Below are 22,188 nucleotides of genomic sequence, written 5' to 3'. Positions count from 1 at the left end.
ACTGTCTTCTTGGTTATGGAACATTAAGCTTTGGCTGTGAAGCAGGCAAGATTAGTGCTGTAATTTTCCCGTAAGGATATGGGTGGTCAAACTGGTCAAATCACCTCACCTTCTCCCTTAAAGTCATGAATCTGGATTTCAGTAATGAACGAATCAGCTGTGTTCCTCCATGTTCTTCTGAATCTGCCCCTTATGCAGCCTGCCATGATCATTCTGGAGCAATGGGATTCTCTTGCCAGCCTCGAGGGATCTTAAGTGTCACCAACAGTTATGAGAGAAAGTCTGTTTTATCTTACTTCTGGCTTACTAGACAAAAAGTACAGGTAAGGATTTGAATGAGAAGCTATTTATTTTTAAGTTAATAGTACAAAATAGAAGGTTCTCTTTCCATCAAAATCCCCTCCCCTCTACTAAGCCTAGAATTACTAGGAATGGCATTTCCAAAGAGTGGAAAAGCTGACACCAGGAATTCAGCTGAAATCCAGGGTCTCCTGCCACACTTCCCTCCCTCACTCACCCAAGTAGCTGGTTCTTATTCTCAACTCTGAGAAAGTCAGTGGAGGAGCCACTGGAAGTGGGGTGAGCGAAGAATCAGCATTCACCCAGGGCAGTCATCTGCAGGGCAACAGACTGACTCACCCACACTCCAAGAGCAGTCCCCTTCCACCGGGGGATGCCGTGGATTCCAGAGCCCCGGTCTCCACCCCACAATGTCCCAGCACGTCCTGGGCATGTTTACATCTGTTCCTGCCCCTCGGGTAGCAGTTCTCTCAAGGTGTATCTCAGAGTTCAGCCCCATAGATGGCCTTATAGCGTAAATACTCTTCTAAGCACTGAAGAACATTATCATCCACCTTGGGGTCAAACTTGTTAGCCAACAGGTGATGGTTCTGGAGAATCCAGTGCAGGTCCCCAGCCCCATAAACACAGACAGCCCGCTGGTGGATTCCAGAGCAAGGGGCATAAGGTGCCCCCATACTGATGTCTCCCTCGTGGTCTTGCCACTTGACCAGCCTGGCGATGGCCATCATGTCTGAGATGTGAAACTTGGGGTGGTAGGGAACAGAGCCAGGCATCCATGGTGCACGCTGAAGGGTAGCCCAGAGGTGTTCATCGGGGCTATAGGTGTCTTTGGCCCATTCAATCAGCCGTTGGGATTTGGGGTTCTCTAAGACATGTTGGATAAAGCCTCGAGAAGCCACAATATAGGCATTCCCCGTGAACATAGGTAAATTATCAGGGGGAGGGTCCTTCATCTTGTTGGTTACTTGCAACGTGTCTGTCACTTCGTAGTGATATTTCCAGCGAGTCTTTTTGTACTCAGTAGGTATCTCTGACTCCATACTGTTCTTCCCATTCAACATCTTGAGGGCCAGGACCATCTCGGCATTGGTCTTTATAGGAAAGTCTGTCCCGCAGGTGTTCAGTAAGTATTTCCACGGCACCGGGCTCCGGAGCAAGTCTTCCATACAGTTCAGGTCAGCCTGCACCCTGGACCAGGAGGCATAAACCACCCGAACCAATTTACTGGCCATGAAGACATTCGGGAAGCATGAAATAATGGCCTTGACTGCCTCTTTGAAAGTTTCTGGGGACTTCTCATCTACATGGACACAGTATATGTTCTGAGGGGCATACACAGCTCGCAGCAGCCTTTCAAAGTTTTCAACCTTCTCATGGACCACCATAGAGTAAGCGATGGGAAAGTCTAATTCTTCTTTGCTCAGTGGGAACCGTATGAACCTCCTTTTGGCCTTAAACTGCTCACAGTCCCTGGTCATGTTGAGGTAGTCAGTGTCTGTGAAAGGCTCCCGCTTCTTCTTGACCTCCAGGTTGTCCAGGAGAGCCTTGATCACTGCTTCCTGGTCCCCTCGGGTGATCCCAGAACAGTTGATGGATCTCTTTGCTGGCAGCTTCAGGGACTTGTACAAGATGTCCCTACAGTGCTGGCTTTGCAAGTCCCTGGACTCCAGATCCAGGGAAACTACGTCACATTTCAGTCTGAGAGAAAGTCTCAAAGCAACAAGGGCCAGCAGCATATAGCAGCCCAAAGCCCACAGATGATGCCTCCGGCAGAATTTCTTCTTCCACCAAGTCATCTTCGTGGAATGGGAGATTGGCAGAGTTTGTGCACAGGGAAGGAGGAGGATGAAATCCTTAGACAGAACAAAATGCCTTCAATTACAAACTAATCCTGAATGGGCTCAAGGAACATCAAGTTCAACTCCACAGTGATGGCAAAACCAGATTTCTTCTCTAGACAAGTATCCTCAGTCCAGATCCGCCTAGGATCCTCATACACCCAGCCTGCTGATGGAGTTCTCTCACCTGACCCTACAAAGCTGATCGTGCTGGGGCTGGGATTAGGACCCAGCTCCACCTCCAACCCGGGAGAGATAAAGGGAAGCAGAACTGAGTACCTGCTGCTGGAGAGGTGTAGTGAGTAAGAGGAAGTCCCTGCCTTCATTGTTCCTTTTTGCCCCCAGTGCCTTCCCACCCTGCTTCTAACATAGTTTTTATCTAGGAGCTAGAATGATCAGTCTAGAGAGAAAAATCCATGAAATTCAGACTCTCAGCTTCAGTTCTAGAAGTCCAAAGTCCTTTGAAAAGAACAAGTGCACTTCTCGCTCCGATTAGATAATTCATATATTAAGATGCCTTCACCACATATAATTCATTGGTTAGATGTGGTATCTAGACACCCTTTAAAAAAAAATGTTCTTACACAAGCACAAAAAATTGGATGTAATCCCCCCAAATACATTGTAATCATTCATATAGACGACTCTCAGTCTATTCAAATTTAAAATATATCTACACACACAGACACACAGAGCTATGAATATGCAATATTTAATGAGTGCTTTTTTATAGGCCAGGAATTTTTCTCTACATTGTCCCATTATAATCTTCACAACATACCTGAAATATAGTATTATTAGGCGTCTTTTGTAGAGAGGAAAATAGAAGCTAAATAACTTGCCAAATATCACAAACATTATAAGACACAAATCTGGGACTCTTCCATGCTCCCAATTCCTCTTTTTTTTTTTTTTTTTTTTTGTCTAGAAGCCTAATACTTGTTCCTCCAAACCACAGCTACCTTTTAAATACAATACAGGGTACTTAGTACCATCCAAGAAAAGCAGACATTAAAGGGGGAAAAAAAATCCCTAAAGGGAGAGAAAGACACCAAAACGTGACATATCTTGTCACGCAATGATTGTTCTCCCTTTTTGCGATCTCTTTGGAAGCTTAAGATTGTATCCTCTTTAGTAATAACTTTCAGGGGAATCTGAGAGGAAGGAAAAAATGAAAAATTAAGGAAATTCTCACCTTTAAGAGCTTTTTTCCTGCTTAGGGAAGATCTCTTGCCACGATGTGTTTCTCTTCCCAAAGAAAGATTGGTTGGATTCCGTGGAAGCAAATGTGAATACCATATTCTCTGGTCTTCTTTCAGCCTCTCCAAAGTACATTTTCTAATATTCCCAGCATGTCCAGGAAACCGTATCAGGCTCCTCCTTAATCTCTGCAAAGTAAAGAGCAGCAGGAGGCTCCGTCACTCACCTTCGGACTTCCTGCTCTCAGATAAGAGAGCAAGCTCAGCTATGTCATCCAGGGCATATTCTTGAGAACGAGTCATCCTGGGAGGTGAGCGAGGCAGAAAAAAAAAAAAAAAAAAAAAAAAAACCACGCTGACAATGTCTCAGAAGGCAAGCAGCTGCTTCATCCAGGACCGCCCAGTTTGTACCCAAGTTCTCCTGCCACAAAACCATTTATAAAAACCTGCCGATGCTCATTCTAGAACCTGAAAGCTTTTTCCCCCTTAAGAAGGAACCACAGAGACACACAGGTATGCCCCTGCCTTCTTTTGGCCTGGAGTCCAAATGTCACTCCTTTTACATTCCCTTAATACTCCCTGAATTTCACTCAAGAGGGAAGCAATAAAAATGATCTTCACACAACATTGTAAAATGATTATAAATCAATAAAAAATGTTAAAAAAAAAATGACCTTCAGTGACTGTTTCTTTTGTTTTCTTAAAGGAAAGAGTCAGTGAAAATCAGTTCATTCTTCGATGGCAACTGTTTAAAAAAATTCATTTGTCTGCCTTTCCGTGACCGTTACTAATCCGTAGGTTGCAGAAATATCCTGGGGGTTTCAAACTGTAGAGCTCCTTCCCTAATGTCTGCGAGTCCAGGGCTCCAGGCAGTCTGAAGAAAGGACAACACTAAAGGCGGCTGGACTTCAGTGGGAGCCCCATGGGGGGTTGTGGCATTGCAGCGTGGAAAGTGCCTCCTTCAAAACTGCTGACACTGTTTGCCCCTATTCGCCTCTCCGCCTCGCCCCCAAAGCACTCCTCCAAAAATGCAGCATTCCTGGCCAAACATTTGAAATAACAAATTTAATAACTGGATGTAAAGAACTTAACTAGGTATGAAGTTGTTAAGCAGCTAACGGAAAGTTGGCAGCGGGTGTACACGATGCTCAATTATTAGAGAAGTAGCCACTGCTAGGAGCTACCATCCTGACGCTGGAGGAATGAGGGGAAAAGTCGGGAAGTGCTAAATTGAGAATATGAGAAGGGTGCCAAGAAGCGGAAACTTAGGCCTCTGAGAGGGGACTTCTCAGTTGGTGCTGGGGTCTCTGAGCTCAGAGAAGGGTTGCGATCCCCTAGACTGAGACCCAGACCTCTCCTGAGCAGCTGCTGTCTGTCCTCCGTCACTAAACTGGCTTCAGGGCCACTACGAAACCGAACCGCCACCGCGGGGTTGTTGACATGTCCCTACTCATAGAAGCAGGAAGTAGACAGGAAGCAGACAGGAAGTCCCGCCTCCAGCCTCTCTGTCGCCCTCCGGCGCCCCCTGTTGGCAGAGCCGATAGGGGGCAGCTGGCCAAGCACCAACGTGGTTTGCAGAGTACTCCCCACCCCCGCCGCACGTCAAAGCTGAGTCCAGGAGGGTGGACTTTATCTGCACAATAGCGTATGACGGAGATGAGTTAGTGTTGCCTTCTTCCTACAAGAATTGCTTATGCAGCCCCCAATATGGTGTAGGGCATTTATGTCTTTTTTTTTTTTTTTTTTTTTTTTTTTTTTTTTTTTGTACCTCCTCTGCCTGTGTCTGACTATAGAGAAAGACAGGCCAATAGCAGGGAGCTATAAGGGGTCTCTTTTATTGGCACCACTCCACGGGCTCTGTCTTCTGCCAGCTTCTGTCACTCAGATTCTGTGTGTCTGTGTTGAGCTGTAAAATCTGAGGCAAAAATGATTACAGGATAAACACTTGCTCCAGTATGTGAATCTAGAGGAATCTTTCCAATTTGTTTATATCTTACTTTTCTTTGATGGCCCCCTCAAAGTCCCACCTTCTTTCCCATAAAAATCACACCCCAAAGTCTCTCAATAAAAAGAAAATAGTTTGAATATTTGATATTTAAGGTAACCAAAACAGGTATCCACTCTTATTTGCTAAATGTGTGCTACTATAACATTAACAAATTGTGGATCTGTTTGGCTGAAATAATCTATATATTAGTAACACGAAGTGGGTAGCAGTTATGAGCACACCTGGGCTTTGACAGCACAGAGCTAGGTCTGAATCCTGGCTCTGGTACTTTCTAGCTGTGGGACCATGGGCACATTTTGCAATCTCTCTGTGCTTCAGTGACTTCCTGGGTATAACTGGAGCTAATACTATTCCCTATTTTACAGGATTGTCGTGAAGCTTAAACAAGGTAACACATACGAGACACAACTTCAAACCCGGCATATGTGGCCCTTCGATGAAGGTTACTGTTAGGGAGGCTCCAGTGACAGGCCGCAAGGGCCTGATTTACTCCCAGAACAGCTCAAAGAGGGGACAAATAACATTCTTTAACTCTGGATCAGCAAGAGTGTTGATGCTGGTGATGTGACCAGACAGGTAGATCAGGGAGGAGACCGGCATTAGCCCCTTCTCTGGGCTCCAGAAAGAGACTCAGTTATAAGTGGTGGGTGTTAGCACCGCAGAGAGGAGGGTGAGCTGCTGCTGGCCCCAGGGAAGTGCAGGAGAGGAAACAGAAGGGCTGGAAAGAGGCCCCGGGAGATCAGGAGCCAGGCAACCTGCGGAAGTCACAATGCAGCCGACCTCGCGCCCTCCATCCACACTGGCCTCGAAGAGATGGTGAGGTCCTAGGAAGAGGGAGGAGCCCAGGCCCAGCATGCCTGGGGACCAGGTAACTTTCCAGGCAGGAACCCAGACCCAGGGAATGAGTCCCTTCATGAGGGCTTCTTTTTGCCCTGCTGAGGCCCGACAGAGCCAGATGGTCCTGGAGGCAAATGTAACCATGAGTCCAGGATGCCATGAAGATGTTCACAAGTCCCAAGCACTGAAAATGCTGAGGGCACGCACCTCCCTCCAGTATGGAAAGCGAAGGCAACATCAGGCCACATAATAAGCCCAATGCAGTCCAGAGTTCCCACCACGACGACCACCACGGCGCTGTTTCTGAAAGAGCCAACTTTTGCTGCTCATACCGCTCGTCCTTGTCTCCTAATCACAACTTCAGTTGGCTTATCTGGCAAATAGCTTTGCCTGCTTCCTCTGAGTTTCAAGTTATAAATCCCTGTATGTTTGTGAAATGGTCTGAGAGTTCCAGCAGTGGGGAGCAGAGACACAAAGCCAGGCTCCTTGAGGTAGATCTGGAAGAACCCAATGGAATGAACACTGATGGAGGCACTGGGAACCCTACAGCCCCCACAATAGGGTCAGAGGAGGCCCCAGGCAGCAGGGATCTAGCCATGTTAAGTGAATTTACAAGCTGGCAGATGCCCCTCTTTACTTATTATGGTGGTGTTTACCTCTAGCATGCATCACTCTCGGCCTCTCATTGGACTGGAAGCTCCTAGAAGTCATGTTCTTTCTCTCAGCACCCAGCGCAGTAGGCATTAGGAGAACTCTAGGAGAACCCTGGAGAGCAAGGTTGCATGCGGTCATGGGTTGCAAGGGCGTCCCTACTAAGAAGAAGAGGCCGTGGCTCAGAGGAGCAGGAAGTAAAAAGAGACAAGCCAGCCAAGTTACTGTGCTACTGATGGGCTGGAGCTGGGCTTTGAAAGAGACCCAAGGGACTGAGGAAGATGGGGTGGGGGTGCTTGGAGCCCTAACTTTATTTCGTGTTCTGTATCAGTTGGCTCTTGGAGAAGATGAGCTATGAGCTCTGGCCACAGAGAAATGGTTAAAAGACTCAATATGATCATCTTTCTCTCCAATCGGGGATGAAGAACGCAGCTCCGGCGGGCTGGCAGGCTGGCCGGGGGAGCGCTCAGTCCCTCCGCGGAGCTCCACTCCCTCCGGGCACCCAAAGCTCTCCCTTCCCCTGGACACACTCCACACAACCCCGAGCGAAAGAAAAACAAAGATTCAAGAAAGAAAAGAAAAAAAGAAGAGAAAACCCCACAGAACTCAGTAAGTTCACTAAATGCAGAGGAAACTTCTGAGCGGAGGCAAGAAAACCATCTCCTTCACGGGCAAGAATCCAACTAGTTCCTCCCTGCTCCTCATGTTCCAAGGCAGATGACTTGCTAAATTATCAAGGCGGCCACTTTCCCTTAACACCTCCCTCCCTTCGGGTGATGCTCCACCAAGGCCGTGGGCCCCACTTCTCAGCACCGCAGACTGAGGGGCGGCCACAGCAACCTTTCTCTTCAATTTTTTAAAAAGCTATTTTAGAATCATCTTAGGAAACACAACCAAATAGTGCTCTCCTTGACTGTGGAAATCAACCACGCTTTTTCTTTCTTTAACCTCTTTGCAGGTCTTTGTGAACACATCCAGTCATTTTCTTGGGAAAAGTAGGATTGTGAGTGGGTGTGTGTGCATGCATTTATGTCTAACTGAATACTAGTGGGTGTGTGTGCATGCATTTATGTCTAACTGAATACTAGTAAAACTACCTTTTTAATGAATGTCAAATTGGATGTTCTTATAACGAGAGCAACTTAAACGAGATACACTTGCATCACCAACACTAACAAAATGCCACTTCACTTACTTATAGGATCGATCTCTTAAAGGAAAATGACCACTGTGCCAACCAATATATGAAAAGACAGAAATGCATTACATGACAAAACAACACACAGTACATCTTCGTTCTATTTTCTTGGTCTTAAAAAAAAAAGCAAAATAAAAATAAGAAAACTGCTAATTCTGCATGCCATCCTTTTGGGTGGCACATGAGGAAGTATTTCTAGGGTAGTGCCCTCTCCAGGCTGTCCTAGCCCATAAGGTCCAGTCAACTGCACATACTCTGGACCCCTAGAAGGTTTCACATGTGCGATCATGGTCATGTCCATCCTTCAGGCACAGACCATTGAGACAACATGCCAGCTCCGGGCAGAGAGTCGCTACCTTCTCCTGGGTGGGGAGCAGACAGAAAGGTGAAGAGGGATGTAGGAAGCACTGGTGAGTCTTTTACCCACACCTATGGGTCAGGAAGGCAGAGTGGATTCCTGAGCAGGTGAGAGGCCAACGAGGCTGGATTTGGTCCTTGGTACCTTTCAAGCCAATACTGCAGTTCTGTTACAGAAACGACAGGCCAGCCAAGAAACAAGCACCACTCACTCGTAGGGCTGGAGTACTCAGGTTTATGCGCGGGGGCTCTGAGCACCTCTAAGACGTGTGTGGGAGGTTTTATAGGGTCGATTACAAGCTTGGGTATACTGGCCAATAAGGTGCAAACAGCTCAGCAACATCACAAAAGGGAAGCAGGGAATCAGTAAACTAGAACTTTTCCAGTAAGAACAGATCAGTTACAGACACTAATTAAACTTAGATTTATGAGTTAGCCCAGCCTGGCTTTTCCTTCTCAGTTCCAGCCCATCAGAGAGCAGCTTTGTCTTGGAGCAGTATTTCCTACTGAGCCAGGAGTGAAGGGCTCAGGGCACAACCATTCAAAGAATGACTCAGCAATTAACACCAGGATGGCAACTCCCAGGAGGCCCTGAGGCTCAAGATAGTGGGAGATTTATGTCTAGTAGACCTTGAGCTTCATTCTATGCTCACTGTAATATATTAGCATGATAAATATCATGCCCATAGGCGCCATGACAATCCCAAGGCTGGCCACAAAGGTCAAAGAGTGGGAAATGGCCAACTTCCTGGGAATCCCAGCCCCTTCCCCAGGCTAGTAAGACTGGTCCTTCCATTCATTAGCATATGAAGCTACGGAGCCCATAAAAACTGGCAACACTGCCCCTCACGGCCTTTTTGCTCCCTCCTCTTTGGAGACTGCCCGTGCTCTGTCTATGGAGTGTGTACCTAACTTTTACTTTAACCTGAGTACCCAATCGCCACACCTCGTGGTTTCTCTTCCCTTCTAAAACAGCTCACACTGTATGCAGTATGTATCTCTCTAAATAAATCTACCTTTACTCAACTGTGGCTTCCTCTTGAATTCTTTCCTGCACAAAGCCAAGGACCCACACTTGGCAGGGTGCGTCCTAGGGGCTCAACCGAGACCTGGGATATGGCCCTCCTAATACCCCACATCCATTTTTCCTGCCTCACTCACACCCCCTTTTTTTCCTGTAGCCCTGCTATGGCCCTGGCCAGCCAAGCTTGGCTTCTGCAGCCCACATCCACCCTGAGTACATACCTGCTTCCCATAGGTGGTAGTGGACGCGAGCCCACGGTGGAATAGCTGCAGAATTCAAGAACGCAAGTGAAAATTCTAGCTCCCTTTGTCCTTGGGAAGCTCCTGGATCCTCTGCCTACATCTTTTATCTCATGTATGAGACAGGTAACAAGTATGCGCGGGTAAACGAGCACCATGCAAGTATAACCGAGTAGTCACTCACTGTTTGGCAGGGAAGAGCAATAAACAAGCAGTGACAATAAAGTGTGCAGAAGACCAAGGTTACTTGTACCAAGTGTACCCAAAGCTCTGTGGGAAGGTGGGATCCCTGGAGGACATCCTGGAGGAGGAGGCATTTAGACTAATACCTGATGGGTGAAAAGATTAGTCAGCCAAAGAGTAGGGTTCGAGGCAGTAGTCAGGCTGAAGGTTGGCCACAGGTGCCTTATCCCCAAGATCACAATACCAGACTTTGCCCCACCTGTGCCCAGGGACTCCTCCTGCCTCACTTTCAGCTCTTGGAAATTAACAGCTTTTGTTTCAGCTCCGGAATTTGCCTCAGGCTGTTCTCTCCACCCAGAGGGAATGGCCACTCCGACCTCCTCCAGGTCTCAGCTTGGTTGTTACTTCCCCTGGGCAGTTCTCCCTGACCCTCCAGCCTGGGGCGGAGGCCCCTACCCACTTTCTTTCTTTCTAATGGAAGTATTACAATGCTGTGTCAATTTCTGGTGTACAGCATAATGTTTCAGTCATACATATACATGCATATATTCCTTTTCATATTCTTTTTCATCATAGGTCACTACACAATACTGAATATAGGTCCCTGTGCTGTACAGAAGAAACTTGCTGTTTATCTATTTTATACATAGCAGTCAGTATCTGCAAATCTTGAGTGTGAGTGGTTCAGTGGTGGAATTCTTGCCTGCCCCCCCCTTTTCTTACTTTCTTAACATCCTAAAGCATTTCCTCATCATAGTATTTCCCACACTCTGTTCTCCACTATGTCATCAATTCCTTTCATACAAGGACTAAGCTTTCGTGCCCACCTTTTAAACCCTCACGCCTCGCAAATAATCGTCAGCGCACACTGAGACAAGCTGCTTGCCAGGCACTGTCTTACGCACTTTACACTTCATTCTCGCCCCAAATCCTGGAAGGCACAGAGACACTGAGTAACTTGCTGAAGATTTCACAGCGAGTAGGTGACAGGGCCAGCTACCCTAGTGCCTGCACCCTGGTGTCTGGCCTGGCTCCCACCCCCTTATCCACTCTACTGCACTCCAGCAGCCCACACTAGGAATACAGCAATCCCTAGCCAGGCCGCCTCTCCAGCTATGATTCTAGATCAGCCTCGGCCTCTCCCTGACTGGGAAGCCACCTGGGACGTAGCCTTTATCCTCCTTGGACCTCCGTTTCTCCCACCCATAATGTAAGATAGAGTAGATCATGGGTAAGGGAAGAAAATAACCTGCCCAAGAAAAGAGTGCCATGAGATGGGTTCACATGCAGGCAATCCAGTTTCAGAGTCAGCCTATTTAATCTCGCTCTCACTGCCTCAGGTGCACAACGAATGTTTGTGGAATGAGTGAGTGGGCAGGTGTTTGAATGGATGAACCCTGCCCATCTCGGAGGGGAAGAAAGGTCACTGAATTCTAAGAGATACTAATCCAGCACTCTCATGATTGACTCATGGTATCTTTGTAGAAAATCTGAAGAATGCGTATCAACGGATGTCAACATACATAATTATTATGATGGTGATGCCAAAACTTGGATTATGTTTTACCTGCCTTTTTGAATCTTGCTTTTTCTCTTTACAATACACCCCGAAAGTCAATGTCAATACATTTTTATCAATGTAAATGAAGTGATTTCCAATGCATTTCTAATTATAAAAACTGCTGCATTAAAAAATGATACATAGTTTTGTACCTGTGGGCAATTACTTTTATGGAACAAATTATTAGAAGCATAATTTCTAGGTCAAAGATTATACAGCTTTAAAATTTTTTAGTTGGCACTACCCAAAAGGTTTTACGCATTTTAACTTCAGAAGTACCTATTTCCCCTTTGCCGGGACCAAACAGCTATGCTTTGAAACAAAGCTTTTAACCTCTCGGCTTGGCACTTAAGGACAATGCTCAACACCAATAAATGGAGGGAGGAAGGGGGACGGGGACCTCAGGAAACAGCGCTGCCTTGACGTGGAGGTGTCACCAAGTTCCAAAACAACATTTGATTTTGATTATGTAAACACCAGTCAGTGATTTTGAAAAACGACACAATGACGGCAATTTTGTGGGGGAAATCAGAACGTGATTCATAAGAGAGAAAGCAAACAAACTCAATCTTAATTGGTATTACACACGGGACTGTACTACCTCTATTAGGAAGCACACAATCTTGGCCACATTCTGAGTGGCAGAGTCTAAACACCTCGGGAGCTATTTAAGTAAGATACTCTTGTGGGCTCTAATCCAGATCCGCATTGCAAAGAAGCAGATACAGACTATGGTGTGGGCAACCATGAAAAGGTAAACAGCATCGAACATCAAGCTGTCTCAATTATACTTGCAGCAAGTAAGGTTTTTAAGGGACTAGCTCACTTGTTGGTTTCAGTGGAAGAATCCAAAAAAAGAGAGAGGTTAGCAGGGGGCGTCTGTGGAGGAAGGCACGTAGCACCGGGAGGGCAGAGGGTTGGTAGAAAGCAGAAACATACAGTGAAAAGCAAACAATTAATTATGAGTGTATCAGGAAAAACCAGCCACATAGTCCATTGAGCGGAAGAAGGAAGCCAGACGCTTCTGGGGTTAAAGGAGGCGAGATACTAACATCAAAGGAAAGCAGATCGGGACTGCTCTAGGGTGCTGACTGGGGCCAGATAAGCCTGGATTAGTTGGCTACCCCCTTCTCCAGGTCCATTAATGGAAACATTTTCTGTCCTGTACTATGCAATGGAAATCAGGGGGGAAACAGGGTAACATCCGGGATTTATGCACAAGCCAATTTCCAGGGACTGTCCCAAGGCCATTCAATCTGCTTACTAACCTCTTCAGAAAGATTCCACTCTTTCACTGTGTGACTTTAATCAGTTACTTGGCTTCTCTGGGCCTCAGTTTCTTCACTGTGTAGGAACCCTAACCCTAAACCTCATTCTTAACCCCTAACCCCAAGTCTGAAATACAAGCTCTTTCGGTTCAGAAATTCTGTGACACAGCTGTCTGGTGTCTTTGTCCCAGGAGCCACATGTCAGAGTTGTAGGCCGAAAATCCTTATTTGGTGGCAGAGCTCACCAGGGATGGAAGGAAGGAGGAAAAGACTGGCAGTGGGAAGGCCAACTGGGCAAACATTGCAGTGGTCCAAGTGGAAATGACGACGGCCCCACCAGCTCAGTGGTTGGCCAGTGGGGACAGGAAGAGGGGAGGGCTGTGAGAGACAGGGAGAATTTAAAAGCACCACGGAGACAGGTCTGAGAAGGCTTGGAAACCAATTCTGAAAACCAGGAACCTTCTGACCCAAAGTTCACAAAGGCAACTGCAGGACATGCCAGCCTTGAAAGGCAAAGTGCATCATGCTAAGTGTAACTCACAAAAGTTAAAAACTATTCACAAATATACACTGAACATGCTTAAGACACTTACTCTGCTCACTAATGGATGAGAAAAGCAGTAAGATAGTAAAGCTGGTTCAAAGAGCATCTTGTTGAGTGGATAAAAAAGATGTGGTATAGGGATACAATGGAATATTACTCAGCCATAAAAAGATTGGAATAATGCCATTTGCAGCAACACAGATGGACTGAGAGATTATCACGCAAGTGAAGTAACCCAGAAAGACAAATACCGTACAATATCCCTTATACGTGGAATCTAAAAAATGACACTAATGAACTTATTTATGAAATAGACTCACAGACAAAGAAAACAAACTTATGGTTACAAAAGGGGAAAGATGGTAGGGGACGGATAAATTAGGAGTTTGAGATTAGCAGATACAAACTATTATATATAAAATAGATAACCAACAAGGGTCCTACTGTATAGTGCAGGGAACGATATTCAATATCCTGTAATAAACCATAATAGAAAAGAATATATATGTATAACTGAATCACTTTGCTGTACGTCAGTAACTAACACATTTTAATTCAACTATACTTCAATTAAAATTTTTTAATTTAATTTAAAAATAAAAACAAAAACATAAAAAGAAGCATCTTAAGAAACTGGCTATTTGAACACATTTTAAAAAATCTTTTTAAACATCTTTTTTTCTTATTTTATTTATTTATTGGTTGGGGGTGGAATTAGGTTGATTGATTGACTGATTTTTAGTGGAGATTCCAGAGATTGAACCCAGGACCTCCTATATGCTAAGCATACACTCTACCACTGAGCTATATCCTCACTGCTTTGTACACATTTATAAAGGAAGGTTAGAGACAGGTTCCTAGGTTAGATACACAACTGGCTAATGCCATACAAGATAATATAAAACCATAACATTTGGGATCTGTCTTCTACTGCGTAGAAATTATTTGGGTATTGTGAATGAAAAACTGCAAGCCATATCAGTAAACAAAGAATGCTGAAGCCATCAAGTCATCAGCGGCTGCCGCCACCCCCCAGTGAAGACAAACCTGCAGCCCAGCCTCTGCAGCCACTCACAATGGTGCACTCTGAGGGGACTCAGAATAAGAAAGGACAGGATACTGGCCCTAGATAGATAGGTGCTTGTCAAAGGAATGAATTCAATGAGCCCAAATGTTTGCTTCCTCCCATACAGAGAAAAGCGCTAAATTCTTTAACTGGTTTTCATGTTCCAACTACCTGGTCTTTGTTGTAAAGCTCCTATATATCCTAGCTCCTCCCCTACCTCTTCCGAGCAGTCCCTCAGAGCCAATTTGAGAGGCTGTCATCCCAGCTCGAGTCCTCAGAATTGTCCACCAAGTAAAACGTAACTCTCAACTTTCAGGCTGTGCGTTTATTTCAGTCACCAGCATCTCGAGAACGAGATCTGCGAATTGACAAGGAACGTGACTGAGTCTGAGTCCTTCATTAACACCAAACAACAAAGACAAACAAATGTTCATTCACTAAAATGTTTATGGAGCAATGATTCCCAGGCACTGAGTATATGCAGATCAGTGAGCAAAGCTGTCTTTCAGCTGATGGCCAAGGCCCTGGATTCCTCCCCTATCCCCTCTGCATCCTCCCCGCTCTCCTTTCTTGCCTGTAGGTTCTGCAGCTGCAGCCTCTTGAGTTATTCCTCTGCCCCAGTCTGGCCTCTCCTGTTTTTAGATTATCACCCTGAAGCATAGCTCTGCCCGTGCAACTCCCCTGCTAAAAAGAAATCCCCAGGAATTTCCTTTTCCTCAGGGAATGGGCTCAGAGGATAAAATCCAGACATATTCACTCAGCAACCAGGTTCCTTCATGCTTAACCCCTCCGAGTGATCTTGCTCAAATATACTACTGTGAAATTACCATTCCGGCTCCCAATACAGACGGCAGGCTTCCCCACACCCTCGCCTTCCTTTTGCATCCTCATTTGTGATGACTCCCTTATCTGCAGGTATCAAAAGGTGCCATGCTAGATAAATATTTACCGGCCCCAAAATAAATATTCCTAGCGTGAGAAGACAATTTATGGTAATCTACGGCATGTCTGTAGATTAACAACACATTTTTCATAGTTTTTTTCATTTAAAAAATAAATTTTGCTACTTCTAAGCATTCCCCCAAGGTAGAGTTTAAAACTCTAACCTAACTTAAAACCTAAATTTGAAGCAACAAGTTCTTTGGGAAAAAGATACTCATCAAAGGAAGCAAGTACTACATTCTTTTTAGGATATATTCACGAAGAAGATTTATCATTTCAGTGCTGCACACGAGAATGTTCCTGGTGAACCAAAGGTGGTCCCTTATCTCGAGGAAAGTAATAGATTACTGGAGAATACAGGCAAGTATTTGACCATGTGTTAAGTCATCTGATAAGGTGCTTTGGAAGCACACATGTGAGTCAGCGACAACTCCTGAAAGAGGTTACGTCTAGGCTGAGACCTAATGTTTGTTTCTATGAATTTTTTTCATTTTCTTTTATAAGCAGCAAGCTTCAAATACCAGGATCGTCCAATTTCAAACCTGAACCTCTTAGCACTTGCCACAACGTGGTCTCGACAGTCATTTAATCTCTGGGTTTGCACCCGACTACTTCACTCCTTTGTCCTGCCACATTCTTGCAGATAAAGACTATCTTGGAGACAAGGGAACTCTCCTACACTGTTGGTGGGAATGTAGTTTGATGCAGCCATTATGGAAAATAGTATGGAGATTCCTTAAAAAACTGAAAATAGACTTACACTATGATCTAGCAATCCCACTGCTGGGTATATATCTGGGGGAAATTCTACTTCGAAAAGATACATGCACCTCAATATTCGTAACAGCACTATTTACAACAGCCAAGACATGGAAACAACCTAAATATCCATTGACATATGACTGGATAAAAAAGTTATGGTATATATATGTGTGTGTGTGTGTGTATATATATATATATATATATATATATATATGATGGAATACTACTCAGCCATAACAAAGAATGAAATAATGCCATTTGCTGCACCATGGATGGACCTGGAGATTGTCATACTAAGTGAAGAAAGTCAGAAAGAGAAAAATACCACATGATATCACTTATATATGAAATCTACAGAAAAAGACATAATGAACTTATTTACAAAACTGAAACAGACTCACAGAAAACAAACTTATGGTTACCAGTGGGAGAAGGGAGAGGGAAGGGATAAATTGGAAGTTCGAGATTTGCAGATACTACTACATACAAAATACATAAACAAGTTTCTACTGAATAGCACAGGAAACTATATTCGATATCCTGTAGTAGCCTATCATGAAGAACAATATGAAATGAATATATATGTATATGTATGACTGAAACATTATACTGTACACCAGAAATTGACACATTGTAAACTAACTATACTTCAATTAAAACATTTTTTTTAATTTTTAAAAAGACTATCTCATGCATTATATATCCCCAGTACCCAGGATTGTGGCTAGTACTTGAGCCCAACAAATTGTTGGGACAAAATGCAATGAAATGGATAAAATGAAAAATAAAATCATTTGGTGATACTGATGATCAAATTCAATTCATATGTGATCAATTCAGTCCAATCATTGCCTTTACCTCCTTTTTCTCCACTTGGTTGATCTAACCAAGCCAACCCCTCCACAGGCAACAGCCACTGAAAATCCAACAGCACAGCAGGCCCTGAATGGAGAGCAGTGAAAGACAAGTTCATGCTGACCCTCTCTTTATCAAGTGCTGTGCGGGAACCCCACAAGTGAGCAGGGAGGCAATAAATATTTACTAGCAAGTGAGATTGAACTCTCTTCCGCAGCTGTTCAAAGGTATGGAGGGCCGAGCATTTAGACCTTGCTTTCTCATTTCAGGGAAAACTCACAAGGCTTGAGGTCGTACAGTTGACCGTTGTACAACACAGGTTTGAACTGCGTAGGTCCACTTGTACGTGGAATTTCCCCCCAATAAATACATACAGTGGTCCCTCACAACCCGTGGTTGGTTGAATCCACAGCTGTGTAGCTGCAGATGTGGAGTTACACGGATTGTAAAGTTATACTTGGAGTTTGGACTGCGTGGGGGTCTGTGCCCCTAAGCTCTGTGCTGTTCAAGGGTCCACTGCAGTTTAAATGGATGTGAAATGTGTCCGCTTGGACTAGTAATGACATATAAATAGGATTGTCTAGGTCTGGTCGACCAGGTGGGTCTTCAGACCAGCTGGGATCCCATCCTGTGCTGCCGCTACCTGTGCTTCTCCTAAGGCTTAGGGTGGACGAGAAAAAGGTATCTCAAGCAGAAGGTGACCAGAAACGCCTCACTCGGTAGCTTGAAACTCCCTTTCCGATTTTTTCCTAACCACCACCTTTCTTCAAATCAAAGATGTTGATTAAAACATCCATCCCCCTTTTTTCTTTTAAAAAAATTGGGGGGATGAAGGAAATTAAAGAAGACTTTAAAAAATGGAAAGATATTCCATGCTCTTGGATTGGAAGAATCAATATTGTTAAAATGGTCACACTGCCCAAGGCAATCTACAGATTTAATGCAATCCCTATTCAATTACCCAGGACATATTTCACAGAACTAGAACAAATCGTAATAAAATTTATATGGAACCATCAAAGACCTAGAATTGCCAAAGCATTACTGAAGAGAAAGAAAGAGGCTGGAGGAATAACCCTCCCAGACTTCAGACAATACTATAGAGCTACAGGCATCAAGACAGCATGGTATTGGTACCAAAACAGACATATAGACCAATGGAACAGAATAGAGAGCCCAGAAATGAACCCACAAACTTTTGGTCAACTCATCTTCGACAAAGGAGGCAAGAATATACAATGGAATAAAGACAGTCTCTTCAGCAAATGGTGTTGGGAAAACTGGACAGCAGCATGTAAAACAATGAAGCTAGAACACTCCCTTACACCATATACAAAAATCAACTCAAAATGGATTAAAGACTTAAACATAAGACAAGATACAATAAACCTCCCAGAGGAAAACATAGGCAAAACATTATCTGACATACATTTCAAAAATCTTCTCCTAGAAGAAATAAAAGCAAGAATAAACAAATGGGACCTAATGAAACTTACAAGCTTCTGCACAGCAAAGGAAACCAGAAGTAAAACAAGAAGAAAACCTACGGAATGGGAGAAAATTTTTGCAAGTGAAACCGACAAAGGCTTGATCTCCACAATATATAAGCAGCTCATACGACTCAATAAGAAAAAAATAAACCCAATCCAAAAATGGGCAGAAGACCTAAACAAGCAATTCTCCAAGGAAGACATACAAATGATCAAAAAGCACATGAAAAAATGCTCAATATCACTAATTATCAGAGAAATGCAAATCAAAACTACAATGAGGTATCACCTCACACCAGTCAGAATGGCCGTCATTCAAAAATCCACAAATGACAAATGCTGGAGAGGCTGTGGAGAAAGGGGAACCCTCCTACACTGCTGGTGCGAATGCAGTTTGGTGCAGCCACTATGGAAAGCAGTGTGGAGGTTCCTCAAAAGACTAGGAATAGACTTACCGTATGACCCAGGAATCCCACTCCTGGGCTTGTATCCAGAAGGAAATCTACTTCAGGATGACACCTGCACCCCAATGTTCATAGCAGCACTATTTACAATAGCCAAAACATGGAAACAGCCTAAATGCCCATCAACAGGTGACTGGATAAAGAAGAGGTGGTATATTTATACAATGGAATACTACTCAGCCATAAAAACCGACAACATAATGCCATTTGCAGCAACATGGATGCTCCTGGAGAATGTCATTCTAAGTGAAGTAAGCCAGAAAGAGAAAGAAAAATACCATATGAGATCGCTCATATGTGGAATCCAAAAAACAAAAACAAACAAACAAACAAACAAACAAAAACAAAGCGTAAATACAGGACAGAAATAGACTCACAGAGAATACAGACTTGTGGTTACCAGGGGGGTGGAGGGTGGGAAGGGATAGACTGGGATTTCAAAATTGTAGAATAGATAAACAAGATTACACTGTATAGCACAGGGCAATATACACAAAATGTTATGATAACTCACAGAGAAAAAAATGTGACAGTGAGTGTGTATATGTCCATGAATGACTGAAAAATTGTGCTGAACACTGGAATTTGACACAACATTGTAAAATGATTATAAATCAATAAAAAATGTTAAAAAAAAATTGGGGGGAGGGGATTACGTTTATTTATTTATTTATTTTAACGGAGGGACTGGGGACTGAACCCAGAACCTCACGCATGCTAGGCACTCACTCTACCACTGAACTATACCTTCCTCTTCAACATGCATCTCTCCTTTATGGGCCACTAAGGAAGAACAAACACCACCAACTAAAGCTGGACACAAAGCTTTCTTGTCATTTAGAATGTTTACTTTCTGCTTATTGAAAAAGCTCCTTCCAACGTATTTAGACACAAATGACCTGTAACGTGGGCTCTAACTTTTAGCATGGACGGCATAATTTTTGAGGATGAAGAACCCTGGGGGTTTAGTCAGTATTTCGTATTTGGCTACATTTACAGTTTGGGTTTTAGCTCCACTGAATCACTTGTCTCTGGAAAAGGAGCCACGTCTGTTCAAACTCCACAGTAAGTCCCTCACAAGTTCACGGCCAACTCCTTGACAGTAGTTCAGCATGATGCATGTCACACTGACATGTCAGTGCTCTGAACTTTGTTTTACTGTGTGTCGATTATACCAACGTGAAGCTGTTTTTTCAAAATACTGTAAATCATCAGTGAATGAATGGATAAAACAAAATGTGCAAAAGGAAGGAAATTCTGATACACACTACAGCACGTAGCCAGCTCTTATACACACCTGGCACCCTGGTTTTGTGTCTGCTGCCCAGGGGTGACTCTTGATTGCCTGGCTCTGGTGGCCAAGGGCGGGGGTGGGGGCGGGCACTTGCATTCCTGGGCTCTACCAGTGGTAACAATTCAAGAGATAGTCCCTGACAAGTTACTACCCACAGGGCATGGCACTGACCGCAGACTGAAACTGAAAAAAAAAAAACACCCCCAGTCTTTCCGTGAAAGAGGCCTATTTACTTGTCCCGGAGCTTCAGCCTGAGGGCCAGCTTCAGGTCTGGCTCACAACTAGAGGCCAGTGGAGATGCTCTCAGGGAACACAGGCCGGTGGACATCATCTCTGCAGCCTCCCTTGGCCTCATTGTAGCATCTCAGTATCTCCCAGAAAGCAGCTTAGACACACACCTGGAGCCCCAGTTTTTGCAGCGGCTTCCCATGGGACATCTCCAAATTGCCAAGCTTTCGCCAGTGAGGCTTACACTTACAGTCCCACGGGACTCCATATATTTGCCTACTTTAAAAGCTGCTGCCTGAGGGTCGGGCTTCTAATCAGCCTGCATCTAGGTGCTGACTGACATCCTTCCCTTTGGGCCCCTGACAGGTCTTGGCACGCCCTCAACTACTGGGAGCGATGAAAAAGAAGCTGCTTGGGCAATCACAAAGGTTTGAGAGATGACCAAGAGCTGTGCAGGGTTAAACAGTAACATTTATCTCCCATAAGAGGCTCCTTCTTAAAGACTGCAACAGATGGCTGTTTTATCTAATACATAGAAACACACACAGAGTCAAACAAAATAAAGAAACAGAGGAACATGTTCCAAGTGAAAGAAAAAGATAAAACTTCAGGGCGGGGGGACCTTAATACAACACAGAAAAGATAAGTAATTTACTTGATAAAAGAGTTCAAATAAATGGTCATAAATATGTCCACCAAACTTGGGAGAAAAATGGATGAATACAGCGAGAACTTCAACAAAGAGATAGAAAATATAAAGAGGGGGAGGGTATAGCTTAGTGGTAGAGTGAGTGGCTGGCATGCACAAGGTCCTGGGTTCAATCCCCAACACCTCCACTAGAAAAATAAATAAATTTTTAAAAAAAACCTACCCCCCTACCCCAATTTTTTTTCTTTAATCATCAAGAGCCAAATAGAAGTCATGGAGCTGAAGGATACAATGACTGCAGAGAAAAATACACCAGAGGGATTCAATAGCAGCCTGGATGAAGCAGAAGTAAGGATCGATGAACTCAAAGCAGGGCACTGGAACTTGTCCAATCAGAGCAGCAAAAAGAGAAAAGAATGAATAAAAATGAAGATAGCTTAAGAGTCTTAAGAGAGAACATCAGGTGGACTGACATTCACATGACAGGGCTTCCAGAAGCAGGAGAGGAAAAAAATGGCAAAGAACTTTTTGAAGAAACTATGGCTGAATACATTCCCAACCTCAAGATCCAGGAAGCCCAGAAAATCCCAAATAGGAGGAACCCAAAGAGACCCACACCAAGGCACATCATAATTAAAATGTCCAAAGTTAAAGACAAGGAAAAATATCTTAAACATAGCAAGAAAAAACTAGATCCTCATGAGACTATTGTCAGGAAATTTGCACCCACAAAGGAGTGGCACTATATATTCAAAGTGCTGAAAGGATAATAAATAAGAATAGAGTACCTGGCAAAGTTATCATTTAGAATTGAAGGAGAAATAAAGAGCTTTCCAGACAAGTGAAAAGCTAAAGGAGACATCACCACTAAATTGGCCTTACAAGAAATATTACAGGGTGTTCCTTAAGTTGAAAGGGTGCTAATTAAGGACAAGAAAACATTTGAAAGTATACAAGTAAATATATAGTTAAGGTAGTGGATTAATCACTTACAAAGCTAGCATGAAGATTTTTTTAAAAGTAGTAAGACAATTACTGCAATAATTAAAGGATACACGTGACAAAAATATGTAAAACTGTGATATCAAACATATAAAACACTGGAGGGGGAGAGCAAAGATGTGGGATTTTAGAATGAGTTCAAACTTAAGTTAAAATAGACTGGTACAAATACAAGTTGCAAATATAAGTTGCGAATACACGTTGTTCTGTGTAAGCCACATAGTAA

General features: G+C 44.0%; 1 protein-coding gene across 3 annotated transcripts in view; it reads right to left on the bottom strand.

Annotated features, from left to right (window-relative positions):
• Positions 1-330: 330 nt before the first annotated feature.
• GCNT3 (glucosaminyl (N-acetyl) transferase 3, mucin type) overlaps positions 331-22,188 on the bottom strand; it is a 53,028-nt gene continuing 31,170 nt past the window's right edge. For all 3 annotated transcript variants that reach the window (XM_074366220.1, XM_074366218.1, XM_074366219.1), the window contains 2 exons: positions 3,337-3,529; positions 331-2,156 (listed from right to left, as the gene is read on the bottom strand). In XM_074366220.1, coding sequence (XP_074222321.1) covers positions 783-2,099 — 1,317 coding nt within the window. In that variant the 5' untranslated portion in view covers positions 2,100-2,156; positions 3,337-3,529 and the 3' untranslated portion in view covers positions 331-782. The remainder of the gene's footprint in view (positions 2,157-3,336; positions 3,530-22,188) is intronic.

Source organism: Camelus bactrianus, chromosome 6, assembly GCF_048773025.1.
Source record: "Camelus bactrianus isolate YW-2024 breed Bactrian camel chromosome 6, ASM4877302v1, whole genome shotgun sequence".
Lineage (NCBI taxonomy): Eukaryota > Metazoa > Chordata > Mammalia > Artiodactyla > Camelidae > Camelus > Camelus bactrianus.
The sequence above is the reverse complement of the archived record's forward strand: the minus strand, read 5'-3'. Positions and strand labels throughout refer to the sequence as shown.